The sequence below is a fragment of the Xenopus laevis genome, chromosome 7L (genome assembly GCF_017654675.1).
Source record: "Xenopus laevis strain J_2021 chromosome 7L, Xenopus_laevis_v10.1, whole genome shotgun sequence".
In the NCBI taxonomy this organism is placed as follows: domain Eukaryota; kingdom Metazoa; phylum Chordata; class Amphibia; order Anura; family Pipidae; genus Xenopus; species Xenopus laevis.
In genome coordinates this window covers 35344023-35358854 of record NC_054383.1, presented here as the reverse complement: position 1 = coordinate 35358854, position 14832 = coordinate 35344023, and the positions used below count along the sequence as shown (strand labels likewise).

At 39.3% G+C, this 14832-nt stretch overlaps 1 protein-coding gene across 3 annotated transcripts; it reads right to left on the bottom strand.

Annotated features, from left to right (window-relative positions):
- Positions 1-1329: 1329 nt before the first annotated feature.
- hnrnph3.L (heterogeneous nuclear ribonucleoprotein H3 L homeolog) lies at positions 1330-12351 on the bottom strand. Of its 3 annotated transcripts, none has more exons than XM_018224571.2 (12): positions 12194-12351; positions 9241-9332; positions 7159-7314; positions 6350-6493; positions 5717-5855; positions 5239-5420; positions 5017-5103; positions 4720-4832; positions 4460-4595; positions 3751-3831; positions 2739-2828; positions 1330-1632 (listed from the first exon to the last, which is right to left on the bottom strand). In XM_018224571.2, the coding sequence occupies exons 2-12, from the start codon at positions 9317-9319 to the stop codon at positions 1598-1600; spliced, it is 1242 nt and encodes a 413-aa protein (XP_018080060.1). In that variant the 5' UTR covers positions 9320-9332; positions 12194-12351; the 3' UTR covers positions 1330-1597.
- Positions 12352-14832: the final 2481 nt, after the last annotated feature.

Sequence of the window (14832 nt, the reverse complement as noted above, 5' to 3'; positions counted from 1 at the left end):
CTAGTCTCCTTAAATAAAACTCTCCCTTCTCTTAATTTGAAACGTCTCCCAAAATAAAACTTCTCTTCCTTTAAAACTAGTCTCCCTAAATAACTCTCCCTTCTCTTCCTGTAAAACTAGTCTCCCTAAATAACTCTCCCTTCTCTTCCTGTAAAACTAGTCTCCCTAAATAAAACTCTCCCTTCTCTTCCTTTAAAACTAGTCTCCCTAAATAAAACTCTCCCTCCATATTTAATGCACCCAGATCAACTTACCATAAAATTGTTTTCAGCATCCTTTTTTCACCCATTCCCTCACTTTTAGATTGTTAGCTCTTGGGAGCAGGGTCCTCTGAAGCCTTTTTTCTGCTGTAAACCATGTTTATTAAATTATTGTAAGACCCCTGTTTGTTATAAATGGTAAAGCACTGCATAACTTGCTAATGCTATATAAATAAATGATAATGTAGACAATTGAAATATTAGCCAGTCTGTAGATGTTGGAAGACTGTTGGTAAGATGGCCTTTTCATTCAAGCATAACAGCATTAGTAAGACTGAGCTCTCATGCTGATCAGAGATTGATATTACAGGAGTTTGGGTTGAGGTCAGAGTTGTGTGTGGGCCATTTAAGTTCTTTCACTCCCATCTCAGCAAACCCACTCAAGTTTGGACTTTGCTTTGAGTGGCATATTCATGCTAAAACAGTAACAATCTCTCCCTAAACGGTTGCCTTGAATAGGAGGCAAGGAATTGTCAAGAACAACAGTACATACTGCAGCATCAAGTTTGGCTTTCAAAGGAAACCATTAAAACAGGCCCAGAGTATTATTACTCCTCCACCAGGCTTCTGTACACTGAAATAATAAACTTTCTAAATACAAATACTCTATACTGTTTATGAAATAATCAGGTTTATCCTCACTATCCCGCTCTCAGCATCTGTTTCTCTTCATTCTGTCTTTATTCATGGAGTTGACTTGGGTAAACAGTCCCTTTTCGCCCAACCCAGAAGTGCTGCAGTAACACTTAGGGCAATGACAGAATTTAGGACCCAAAAAAATTTTGCTTTCTATGAAGGAGGCTCAGCTTGCAGTGTTAACCTTTCCTAGGCCACCGCTGCAAGATTCCTTTGCTTATACTGCAATATATCATTACAAGTCGGAAGAAGGTCAGTGGTGTGTAATGTTTCTGGGACCATGAACAGCAGAATGGTTCAATTAAAAAACAAAATACCTCTTTTCATACAGCTTTTCCTTAAAAACAAAACTTTATTCTTTACTACTAGGTCCATTTAATGACCTTATAAGCTAGAGTAGAAATAGAAAAACTGCACTACTCAGCACAAATAATTGTTTTCTCAACCAAAATGAGATTTGGTTTTTTTTATTGATTTACAAATTGTTAATTTGGTGTATTCATTTACAAACGGTAGAATTAAAATGGACAAGCTCTGGTAACAGCATTAAAAGCATATTACTTCCAAATATGCTCTTTTTAACCCTTTCAGTGTCACCCCCATGCCTTTGATCTTGCTGCCCAGTGTATTGCCAGTAAACACGTGACTCGGTATAGGTCGAAGTGGAAACTGGAATTTCCAAAGTTGGCATTATGGTCCTTTTATGCCGGCAACGTGGAGTCCACTGCATCTGGCACTAAAAGGGTTAAAAAGCTGTGTATTAAAAAACTGGCTCAAAAGGGAAATGCAGAAAGCAAAACAAGCACAAGTATAAAAGTAAAAAATAAATATTGTATCCACCATCCTGTCTTTAGAAATATCACAGGCAGACAAGGAAAAAGTGTTTATCTTTAAGAGGCATTACAGAATTTCTTCAGTGAAAACAGGGGCCTATTTATCAAAGGGTGAAGAAAAATCTCCACCAAAAGAACGTTGATAGACTTCTATTTTTGGTAGATCTGAGAATTGTGTGAAGAACTGCCTCTTCACCCTTAGATAAATGACACCAAGTAGTGTTAAAAAAATCCTGCAAAATCCATTAAGGTCTGCCTATGCATAAGCAGTGTGACATTTTTAATCATAAAAAAAACATTTATTCAAAGTCAACATTTTCAGTCAAACAAATTCCTACAGGCAACATCAACTGAACTTTGCTCACTAAAAGTTTAAGAACGTATTCCTTCAGTCCATACAAAGAACTAAACACAAACAGTAACTAAAAATCTGCTTCTTCCAGGATTTCCTTTAGACAAGGCAATCCCTGCTAGTACATTCCACGCCATCCAGCTCCCATGTTATCATGTTGCCCATAGTAGCCCCCGCTGTTTCCAGTATTGCCCCTTCCTGCAAAGAAAAGTACATTTCATAATTGTTCAATAAGAGACTAAAGTCCCATAGAACAGAAGCAATTTATCACAGGCGGTTGCATACAACCTCTAGATGCTTCAAAATGTTTTTTTATGTGGGACAGAACAGACAAAAGCAATCGGCATGCTCTTGTGTGCAACCTTGAACCCTCTGCAAACTGAAAAGGAAAGAGCAGTGACAGCTGAATCGGTTTGTTGGGATTAAACTCTGCATTTTGCCAAGGGAGTGCTACATTGGTGGATGGTTTCAAGTACATGCAGATGCAACATGCTTTACTGCTTTTGAAGCAAAGTAGGTAGATGCAATCCTGTAACATTTTCAATAAATTGTATTGTCATAACATTTGAAACAATCCCGCAACCATGACAGTTATCGTAAATCACTTACAACTTATATTGTCTCACAAACTACTGATATTGGGCACTTAGCACTTACCATAGCCTCCTAATCCATCAGGGTTTCCGTAACACCCACTGTAGTTTCCAGTCATGCCCATTCTGCTCACAGCTCCATAACCAGTGCCATCTAAAATAAAATAATTTAAGAACTTATTTCCCATAGGAATTGTTTATTTAATATTACTGTTGTAACAAGCTTTAATATGACAGACCAGTGATTGGCAGTAAAAGTCCCTACTGCTGTCACTATGTACCAAAAAGCTCTCATTTATTGCTGGTTCTCAGTTGGGACAATGCACCAAATACCTGTGCCAACAAAGTACAGGTCTGTGTGTCAGCACTGAGTGTTTAATACAAAAAGTAAAAAAGTTTCTCTGTCTGTTCTCACTTGCTGAAACAGGCCAAAATGTAGGTTCACTTTTTTTTTTAAAGGGGTTATTACTGGAGTTGCAAATATATATCTAATTCCATGATCTTCAGACCACTAAGTAAACCACAGGATTGTTTTTTGTTTTTTTTTTAAAAATGGTGTTTTCTATGTGGAATGTTTTCTGAAATTAAGAAACAGGTTTTGAGTCAGCACAACACTCCTCAAGAGAACAGGTGCATGTTCCATTGTGGCCACAATCCACTAGACTCATCAGATTTAGCAAGGAACAGCACCTTATTGTAGGTTAAAAAGCCTTTATCAATACATGCCCCCAGTGGTATCAAAGAAGGTTCTTATTTTTGAATTCCAAGTTTTAGTTGCATAAAAACCATGTGCACTGCCAGAGTCTCCTGTAGGCTGCCAGTCCACACATGGGCTACCAAATAGGCAATCACAACCCTTATTTGACATCCCCATGGATTCTTTTTTACATTTAAATCTCACGAGTTAAAAAAAATAAAAAAATTGGGGACCCCTGGCTTAGACCAAAGACTAATTCTACATAGCATCAGTGATTGATACAGAGTATACACAGCTTCATAAAAAAACAAAAAAAAAAACCCCACACAATAGACCATTATTCAGACATGGTTTGATAGCATTTTATGAAACGACATACCTAAACCATCCCGGCCATAACATCCCATTCCAGCTCCACCTCCAGCAGTTGAATTCAAGAATAACTCAATGTACCGGTGTTCTAAGGTGGGAAGAAAAAAAGAAAAAAAAAGTCTTACAACTATGTCAAAATGAGACTTTTCAGTAGACAGAAAGTCACGTTAAACATAAATAGAATTGCAGTGAAATTAAGATGGGTAACTATTTTCCATTACAAATGTACCTATTAGGCCTACAGCATACTGGACATTTGGAACATTGTGGTGTCCTAGAATAGAAACAGTCATAGGTACGTAGAGTGTTTCCTTAACTATTGACTAATGTTGTATCACGGCATCACTAAAAACGTTACGTCTGACAGAAGCTTTATCATAAAGCCTATATGGTTTAATTTTACCCAAGCTTCTATTAAACCATTCCTGTCTCAGCTTACAGGTTTAGGCTGGTCTAAGCAGCATTACGTCGACCACAATCGCCTTATCACTTCCTACAGGTCATCTTTTGTGTTCGAATACAACTATAAGTAGTCTAATATAAGGAGATACCATAGATCTATGAAAGTACACCCCTGTGTGAACCATAACTCTGCTTTAAATTATCAGGTATAGTGACCTTCAAAAGAAGGCAGCAATCAAAGACAGAACATGAATCTGAAATCTCAAAATATTAGAACTACTTTGCTTTTTGTGTCAACATGGAAGACTACTTACGCATATTATTTTTATCTTTAGACATGGCTGCTACTGCATCTTCGTGTGTTGCAAATTCCACATCGGCTTCTCCAGTTGCTCTGCCATCCGCTCCAACATCAATGTGAACTCTGATAGGAGTTAGGGGTGAAAAGAACTGTAAAGGGAGAAACAGGGTTTTATTCATACAGTATATAGTCTGTAATGCTCCTATGTACTTAAAAAAATAGAAAGGGATTTTCCTTCTCTGTAACAGCATAATAGAGGAGACAGACACTTACATTGGCTATATCACTTTCTGAAGCACGAAAAGGCAATCCTCTCATGTGTACAAAGTGCCCACTATGAAACCCTGCACTTCCATCACCAGCTCCAGCATATGCTTGAGTCATACCTGAATACCAGAAACATCCATTCAATACTTTACAGCATAAGTCAAATGGGAAAATACATTTCTAAACATTAAAACTAATCCTAAAAATGTTTTACGATTTCAGAGAAAGATGGCAGTACATTTGCAATAGTAAATACTTTTCAAGTATATTGCAGCAAGGCAAAAATCAGTAGAAAAGAAATACCTCTGTTTTCTCTTAACCGGTCATCAAATCCTTCTGTTCCAAAGCCGTAGTTGTTAAAACCACCATAGTCCTCAAAACCACCATAGCCTGGGAATACAATAAAAAGGTACACTCAGCCTTAAAAAAAAATGTAAACACCACCTCCACCAAGGAAAAAAAGGGCACTCATTCTCTCGAACTAAAACACAGGCAAAGATTATGAATTCTAGAAAATATACTTACCTCCACCATACCCTGCACCTCCACGCATTCGATCATAGATATTTCCACGGCCAGCTCCATAGTAAGCTCCACGGCCTCCCATAGGTCTGTCATATGGCCCTGGCCGCTGTCCCATCATTCTCCGAGGAGGATCATAATGTGACCTTATTTCACCTCGGCTACTTTTAAATATCTCAATGTATCTATACAAACGTTTGGAAAGAATAATTCAGTAATGGAGAACAAGCAAGACAAGTATTTTCCAGTGAAGAAATAAATAATGCTATTTTAACCCATGAAAACGCCAAAACAATTTGTACAACTAAAAATTAAGCAAAAAGAAACGTTATCATAAATTAGCATTTAAACATTAAAAACCGCATCATCTGTACGGACGACAGAAGTTTAAGAAGTAAAACTGTAACCCCCTCCCACCAAAACGGAGCCCAAAAACAGAAACAGAAAAGAGGAATAACCTTCCCAGTCTGTCCATCCCCACCTGTGCCCTATTCTTTCTTTGTGTTTCCCCAGAGCATTTTCTGCTATCTCCTTTGAAGCAAACTGCACGAAGGCCTCCCCTGTGCTTCTCCCCTGGTAGTCCACCGTCAATGTAATCCCATTTGGCACGATTCTCAACCCTTTAACCCAAGGACAAATAACCCCATCAGGGGAACAGTGTTAAAGGCTGAAACAATCCCATCTCAACAATAGTAATAGCTTTAAAATCTCAGTTACCAACCAGAAGACTAAATTTTCAGTACCTTTTTTCCCCACCACCCCGCAATAAGACATTAATAAATGAACTGCTTATGTTAATTTTAACTTTATACCAAACCCATAAATATCTTGACTTTAAAAGAAAAAAAAGGGACAATATGTTTGTGTGTTTAAACCTCGTCTCTACTGTTCTAAGAAAAATATGATCAATGTTTTAGCAAAAGAAAGGTCATGTGCTAAGTAGAGTGTCGACATTTTAAGTCTAACATACATGAAGGTATAAAAATGGCTTCCTCAGAAGTAGCTAGTATTAGGCAGTAATCTTGACACTCCACAACTTAAGTAACTGAACAACAAAATTGGTTATTTTTGAAAGCTATGCACTAGTAGTTTTACAAAATTTGCCTCGGGATACCTGAGAAAAACTGTACAATCTCTTCTTTACTGCAGCCAAAAGGAAGTCCACGAAGACGAACTGTTCCATCAGAGTCTGTTTCCACGTCATCAGTACTGTTGTGTTTTAAAACCCATTCCATTTCTGTGTTGTTTGACTTAAATACTGAAAGACAGCATTTGATATTGCTTTCAAATATGGTACCCTTTTGCAAGTAGGTGGTTTATATCAGGGGCCCCCAACCTCTTTTGACCCGGACCGGTGGACGGCTCCCAATTCAAGACTGTCCACGGCCCAGCAGTTGGGGATCCCTGGTTTATATAGTTTTAAACTTTACTCAACCAAAATGTTTTGGTAAAATAAAATATAATTCTAAGCAACTTTCCAACCTACATTTATAATTTATATTGGTTTTAGTTATGAGTAAATCTAGTTGCAATTGAAAACAGTGCTTATAAAGGAATTCCACCACCTAAATGAAAAGTGTTTAAAGCAATTAAGTTATAATGTACAGTTGCCATGTGTTTTGTTTTAGAAAGACTACTATAATTTATATAAACAAGCTGCTGTGTAGCCATGGGGGCAGCAATTCAAAGCTGAAATCTCTTATAAGGCCTTAGCTGGTTTGCAATTTAGTTTCAGAAGTCAGAACTAGGAGTGCAGAGAATGTAAAGATACCACAAACAGTAGTGATTACATTTGCAAATATATTTTTACTATTAAAAATATTTAATGAATATACTGGAAAGTTGCTCAGAATGTCGCTCTCACTAATTAAAAAAAAACAAAACGTTTTCTTTCCAACTTAGGTAAAGGGCAAAAAAAAATACCTTCTATGTATCTGTGTCCCATATATTTTCGGTCTTTCTCTAAAGCCTTCTTAAGGTCTTCCTCTGTGTCCAATATAATAAAAGCCTCACCACTAGGACGTCCTTCTTTGGAGGTAGTAAAATGGATCCCACTAACACCATCAATGATACTGCATTCTGTGGTATTGTTAAAACAAAAACATGAATATGCTTTATTTAAAAAAAAAAAAGTCACTAGTTACACGATATAAAGTATGAAATCAAAAAATCCTTCTGCAGAGGTAAGTAGCATGGCAGCTTTCTTTGCGCTTCAAGGGCCAGTAACAAAAAAAAAATAAACTAAGGTTCTAAAAGAAAACAAAAAAAAAGAAAAGGGTTTTATATGCATTAAACATGTGCTTTTAAACCCTACAGCACAAAGGGGATGAACATAGCAGGTAAGAAAGGATGCAAAAAACATGAATCTGTCCTTCAAAAATACCTTGTTAATTCAGGAATTAAATTTTATATTGTAGAGATTATTTGCAGAGTAAACAGTGTAATTTAAATATAAAAACAGCATAATAAAAATCATGACAGAATCCCTTTAAGGAGACTTCACTTAAAAGGGGAATGCCACACAAACATAACTTAAGCTTTTTGAAAATTAAACATAATTTCAAGAAACTCTGCAATATACATCAATTAAAAAAAAACATGCAGACTTTTCAGAAGTTAATGGTTTTGAACAGTTCCCTAAGGCTAGCCCCCTGCTTTTCTGAGCTGGCTGACTAATGTTACTTTGTATCAGCAGCCATCTGTCCTTAGCTTGCATCCTCCAAACCCCACAATTCCCTGCACACGTGAATTCAATAAGGAACAGAACATCGCAGTGCAATGCATTGTGGGTTATGTAGTTCCTGCATGCTGTCTGTAAGCTGTGGAGAACTTGTAACAATTTGTAACATCAGTGTTTAGTCCCTCCTTCCCTGCCAGGATTTCAAATGATGCAGAAAGAGAAGAACTGCTAAACAGCTGGATTTCAGCATAGAAAATGGCATTAATTCATACCGGTAACGGATAGGTATCTTAGGGGTTTCTGTGTTATGTGGACCTCTATCAAATTTGGTTTGGAAGCCGGATTTCCCATTTAAGGAGTAAAAACACTACAGGCCAAGGGGCAAATTCACTAAGGCGCGAAGCGCCGAACGCTAGCGGTTTTTCGCTAGCGTGCGGCATTTTCGCTACTGCGCAAATTCACTAACGAACGCTGGCGTAGTTTCGCTAGTGTTACTTCGCAACCTTACGCCAGGCGATTTTTCGCTAGCGACGAAACTACGCAAATTCACTAACTTGCGCAGTGTAGCGAACGCTACCTTTTACGCTAGACTTCCTTCGCCACCTCAGACCTGGCGAAGCGCAATAGAGTAGATAGGGATTGTTTCAAAAAAAGTCAAAAATTTTTCTAAGTCCCAAAAAACGCTGGCGTGTTTTCTACATGATGGCTGATAGGCTGAAAAAGATCGAAATTTTTTTGGGGCTCCCCTTCCTCCCCCCTACTTTTCCTGACTCAACTTACCTAGACAGTGGGCACATGTGTAGGGCAAAATAAAATTTTTATTTGCAGATTTGAAGGTTTTCTAGGCATTTGTAGTGCAGATACGTGTTCCTCCATTGAAATTTGAATTTCGCGCCGTATGCAAATTAGCCTTCGCTAGCGCAACTTCGCTTTATATAGCGAAACAACGCTAGCGCAACTTCGCAAACTTACGCTACCCCTGTGCGCAACTTCGCATTTTAGTGAATTTGCGGAGTGCTGGCGAAAATTCGCCTGGCGAAGTTGCGCCTGGCGCAACTTCGATTCTTAGTGAATTTGCCCCCAAGTGTCCAGGGTGGCACAGGTCTTAATACAAATGTTTAAGACAGAATGTTCATATAATGTATCTTTTGTAAAGGATCTGCTATTTGACAGTATACAGATTGTAGCATCCCTATACAATGGTGAAGAAAAAGCCTTCTGCTAAATTTAATGGCAGCTTCCAAATCATAAGAGAGTTTACTTTTTACATGCACTAAACACAGAACTGCTCATGTTCTAAGTTTCTGAATATGCAGGGTGCCCACCTGAAAAAAACTCAAGTACTTCTTCCTTTGTACATGACCAAGGCAAGCCTCGAACCCTTACAATGTATTCTTCTGACATGTCTTAAACAGCCCTGTTAAAAAAACAAAAAAAAAAAGTTTATACATAAGACATGTTTGTAACAATCATGCAGGAGAAAACTAAGGGAAGTGAAAACTTGCAACAAATTCACTAGGGAATTGATCATGCAAATCCATATTTATGATTACATCAAATGGTACAACAAAATTAATAGTAAAGCCAATGTAGAATAAGGTAGACGTGTATTAAAGGAAAACTTTAACCCCAACATGAATATTTAAGCATCAGAATACTGCAGCTCTAACTAACATTAAGAAGTGTTAAAGCAAAAGACAACTCTGTCTTTTAATTGGCTCGTGTGACCTAACATGTATGGTGTGTTTGTGCACTGTGAATCCTACGATCCCAGTGGGCGGCACTTATTTTGAAAATGGCAATTGTTTACCCAATGGCACATACTACTAAAAAAGATTATTATGAAAATGGTTTATTTACATGAAGCAGGGTTTTAAACATGAGCTGTTTTATGTATAGTCTTCCTTTAAGACAAAGTTATTTCCAGGACAGGAATGGGACTGGTTATCCAGAATGCTCAGGACCTGGTTCTGTATAAAGGATCAGTCTAACAGATCTACATACATTAAGTCTACTAGAAAATCATTTAAACATTAACTAAACCCAATAGGCTGGTTTTGATAAATAACGTCAGGTCAAGGTATTTTATTATTACAGAAAAAAAATTAAATCATTTCAAAAAATTCGGACTATTTGGATAAAATGTAGTCTGTGGGAGAAGACAGTCCTGTAATCCAGTAATTTCTGGATGATGGATTTCCAGATAACAGATCCCATACCTGTACAATGCAATAAAAAATAGTCCTAGTCTGCTGTCTCACAATATGTATTATCCTCTATATTTCTAGTTTCAAGAAAGCAGCTAAGGGAGGTCTAGTTCATTTGCAGGTATGGCTTGGCAATACAGAATAAAAAGGGCATTTACAAGATGGCCTGTAAAACTGGAGAAAATGTATTTTACACCAAAAAAAGTAAACAATTAACTATTAGTAGGGATGCACCGAATCCAGGATTTAGTTTGGGATTCTCCCTTTCAGCAGGATTCTGATGATCCCTTCTTCCTGGCTGAACCCGAATTAGCACATGCAAATTAGGGATGGGGAGGGAAATCGCATGACTTTTTGTCACAAAACAAGGAAGTTAAAAAGGTTTCCCCTCTTCCCACCCCATTTGCATATGTAAATGCGGACCTGTATTCAGGAAGGATTTTCGGGGTTTTCGGCCGAATCCAAAATTGTGGTTTTAGTGCATTCCTAATTCTTAGTGAATGACATTTTTTTTGGTTGTTTTACACCAACCTTCATTTGAGTTAAGTTGTACTTCAGATTTCTATGGAGATATTTGGCACTCAAAATACACATTCAATTGAACTCCAAAGCAGACGTGGGATGGAGATCTGCGGCTTCTGACAAATGCCAGAGGGACTACCATAAAATGCCATAGACACTATTTATTGGGCCTGTTTGTGTCTCTTACTACTTGAAATGCCTATTTTGAATCCCAGGACAGCTCCAAAGAGTACAGGGTCACTGTATTCACCAACCAGTTAGTTATCATATTTATCCCACCCTTAGGAAACAAGCCATTAGTTTACTGTAGCCCTCACTCACTAACATGATAGAGGGACAGTAGTGTAGTCAAGTAGTTCAGCTGACTCATGAGGGGACATACAAAGCCTGGTGGTACCTAAAAGTCCCTACTTGACCGCTACTCACAATGGAAGGTGACTTTACTGCTCCTCAGGAAAGGCCTGGGATGAAACAGGCAAATGGCCCAACTATAGCTGGCTGCATTACTTATGATGCCAGGACTGTTTTAAAGAAACAGTAACACCAAAAACTGAAAGCGTTTTAAGGTAATGAAAATATCACGCAGTGTTGCCATGCACTGAAGTGATGTGCGGGCCGACCCAAAGCCTGCGAGTCGGGTCGACTCCTGGACGAAATGTGCGGGTGGGTGCAAGTCGAGCTCTTCTCCTGCTCTTCCCGCACGCGACCTAGTACTGCCGGCCACGGAATTTATAGACTTCTGCCTGCCCCTTTTGTGACGTCACTGTGGATGGGCGCGGGTCTATAAATAAAAGGGGAGCAGCGGGCCTGGGTCAGATGCGGGTAGAGAGCGGGCAGGTTAGGGTCAGGTGCGGGTCGAGAAATTCTTGACCGGCACATCACTACTGAACTGGTAAAACTGATCGGTTTGCTTCAGAAACACAACTATAGTTCATATAAACAAGCTGCTGAGTAGCAATGATGGAAATTGAAAAAAAGTTTAAATAGGCACAGGTTAAATAGTGGATAACACCATTATATTCGACAGATCTTATCTGCTGTGTAACTTGAGCCTTTTCTCCTTTGAATGGCTATATATATATATAAAATATATATATATATATATATACACACACATACACACAACAGACCTCCCATACACACAGGAGCTGTAGCTCTCACCTCTGCCAATCAGTTAGAACAGAGGAACGTGCAGCACAAAAGCCCAAGCTGAACAGCGCAGCTGTGGTGTATTGTTCACGCACGCGCAGAGGAACGGAGACGTACAGAGAACGTCGCACCAAACTTCCAAAGATTCCACTTTCGGTTTACCTCAGACAAGCGTAGGTAGGACGCCTGTGCTATTCAACATACCAAGTATAACCAACCCCTGATACAACATTTCACTCTAAAAGAACACAAAATGGCGGCCAAGGCCTAATGCAAGCGCCTTGTAAAGCTATTCTCAATGGGCGGCCGTAAGACGCAGTATCGCATAACTCTTTCCCCTCACCGTCACCGCCCAACACTAGCGTATTAGGAAGGCCGCCGTTGGCAGTCGTTCCCTTACCTGTAGCGCGTACAATAGGATGCCGGTTTGAGGAGGCAATCGAGCAGAAGCTGTTCTTTCTCGCACACACAACGCGTGAAGGCTGCGTGCGGGCGTACAGCGGCGTAATCTTACAACCCAGAGAGCGGGAAAGGCAGACCGGAACTGACGAAAGAGGTGAAACCATCATTTCCGCCCTAAAATGGGCGTGATCATTCCGTTTTCCAAAGTTGTTCCGAGGGGAGGGGGTAGATTAAGTGAAATAAGGAAAGTTAGTGCTTTACTATATTGAGGGGAATTGGTGCAACGAACGTGTGAAGAAAGAGGGAACTGTACATAGCTGGGACCTCATGTCATTAAATAACTGAGAGAAATAGCAGATGTTAAAAGAAAACAGATTAGTGTGAATGGTGAATATAAAGCAAATATTTGTATGACAAGAAGACCCAGCAAAAGTTTAATAAAGCACACAAGGGGGCCCATTTACTTATCTTGATTGAAGGAAAAGAATAAAAAAAACTTTGAATTTCGAATGATTTTTTTTGGCTACTTCGACTACGACTTCGAATCAAACTAAAAATCGCTCGACTATTCGATAGTCGAAGTACTGTCTCTTTATAAAAAAAACTGCGACCCCCTAGTTCGCCACCTAAAACCTACCGAACATCAATCTTAGCTATGGGGAAGGTCCCCATAGGCTTTTGAACAATTTTTAGGTTGAAGAAAAATCGTTTGATCGATGGATTAAAATGACTCGAAGGATTTAATCGTTCAATGGAACAATTTGAATTGCGGTAAATCCTTCGACTTCGATATTCGAAGTTGAAGGATTTCAATTCGGCAGTCGAATATCAAGGGTTAATTAAGTAAATCTGCCCCCTAGTGTAAAAAAATAATACAAATAGAGCTCACGACCCATTACAGATCATCCAGTCAGTCTTGTTATTGTTTATCTCTGGACTCAAACTGCAAATTCCACTTTGTAACCTGCCTTTTTTTTTTTGTTGTAGGCAAGGTTGCCCTCTGTTCTGAAAACAATAATACTGGTAGGGTTGCCTCCTTTGCTGATGGCTAAACCTGAACACGTGTGTGTGTGTGTGTGTGTGTGGGGGGGGGGCAGATAACATTGGGGGTGGGGCAGTGATGTAGGAACAGGCATGATGACATCAGAGGTGGGCACAATGATGTTGGTGGAGTTATGACACCAGGGCAAGGTTATTGCATCACTGGGCAAGGTTATTGCATCACTTAGATGCAACTAGCTGGATTTCTAACTAGTATTCTCAATGTTTTAGGGTCAGATTTACTAAGGGTCAAAGTGAATTTGAGGGAATTCGAAGTAAAAAAAAAAAACGAAATTCAAAGTAATTTTTTGGATACTTCAGCCATCGAATAGGATACTACGACTTCGAATTTACTTCGAAGTCGAGAAATCAGTTATCCAGAAAGCTCTGAAATACAGCAATGCTAATTTAGAAAAAAAACACTTATGTTTGATTGATTTGCTTTTTTTGTATCTGTAATAATGAGAAATGAACTGTACTTGATAGTAACTAAGCCGTGTTGAGGTGAGTATCTCAGTATTTAAATGCTTTTCATGTATTGGCTGATTACCGAACAGAAAGTTCAAACCCGAACAGGACAAAACCAAACTATTCATGTCAAAACCGAACAGGTGGCAACTGTAAATACTGGCCTTCTTATATTTGTAAATTTTCCAGACCACACTGATAAAATATTGGCCATAGAGGAACTCTGGTTGTAGGAAGAGATTTCCCATTGTGGGAACCATGGAGACCCACTCTAAATAGCAAGGGGACCAAGATATGGGTCCCAGCCAGTAAGTTAGGGTAAGGCCACACTAAGCGATAGCGCGGCGATTTGACTCGCCGCGACTATTCGCCGCGACTTTTAATCCTCAATCGCTGGCGAAACTTTGGCGCTGGCGTCTATGGGAAATCGCGCAAAATCGCCAGCGTAAAAACACACGCGGCGATCTTTTTTCTATTGTCGCTCGAAATCGCCTAGCGAGGCGATTTCGAGCGACAATAGAAAAAAGATCGCCGCGTGTGTTTTTACGCAGCGATTCCCCATAGACGCCAGCGCCAAAGTTTCACCAGCGATTGAGGATTAAAAGTCGCGGCGAATAGTCGCGGCGAGTCAAATCGCCGCGCTATCGCTTAGTGTGGCCTTACCCTAAAGGATCACTGATTTAGAGAGAACAGTGGGTGGGGCGTAAACATTTAGATAATAGCCTTTAGTAGTTTTTAATCAACTTACTTTTTTCAAACAACATCTCCTTTTATGTGTTGCTTGAGGATACAAAAACACAGCTGGACCTTTAAGCTGGCCATAGATGCAAAGATCCGATTGTTTGAATCTTCGAAGGATTGGATTTCCCAATCTCCCGACCTGCCACTAACCATTCAGATTAAATAAATTAGTTAAAGAACAGATCAGCCGATGTTCTGCCCCTGACAGCAATCGTACGAAAGTTATATCTGACAAAGCTGGTGACAGTCTCCCACTGAAAATCGTATGAACAGCGATATCGGCAGCCGACAGAAATCTTTTAACCTTTCCGATCGAACAAACGACCGATCTCCACAGGAAAAAAACTGTTGGGACTCTACACACACTCTGAAAATCGTACAAATCCT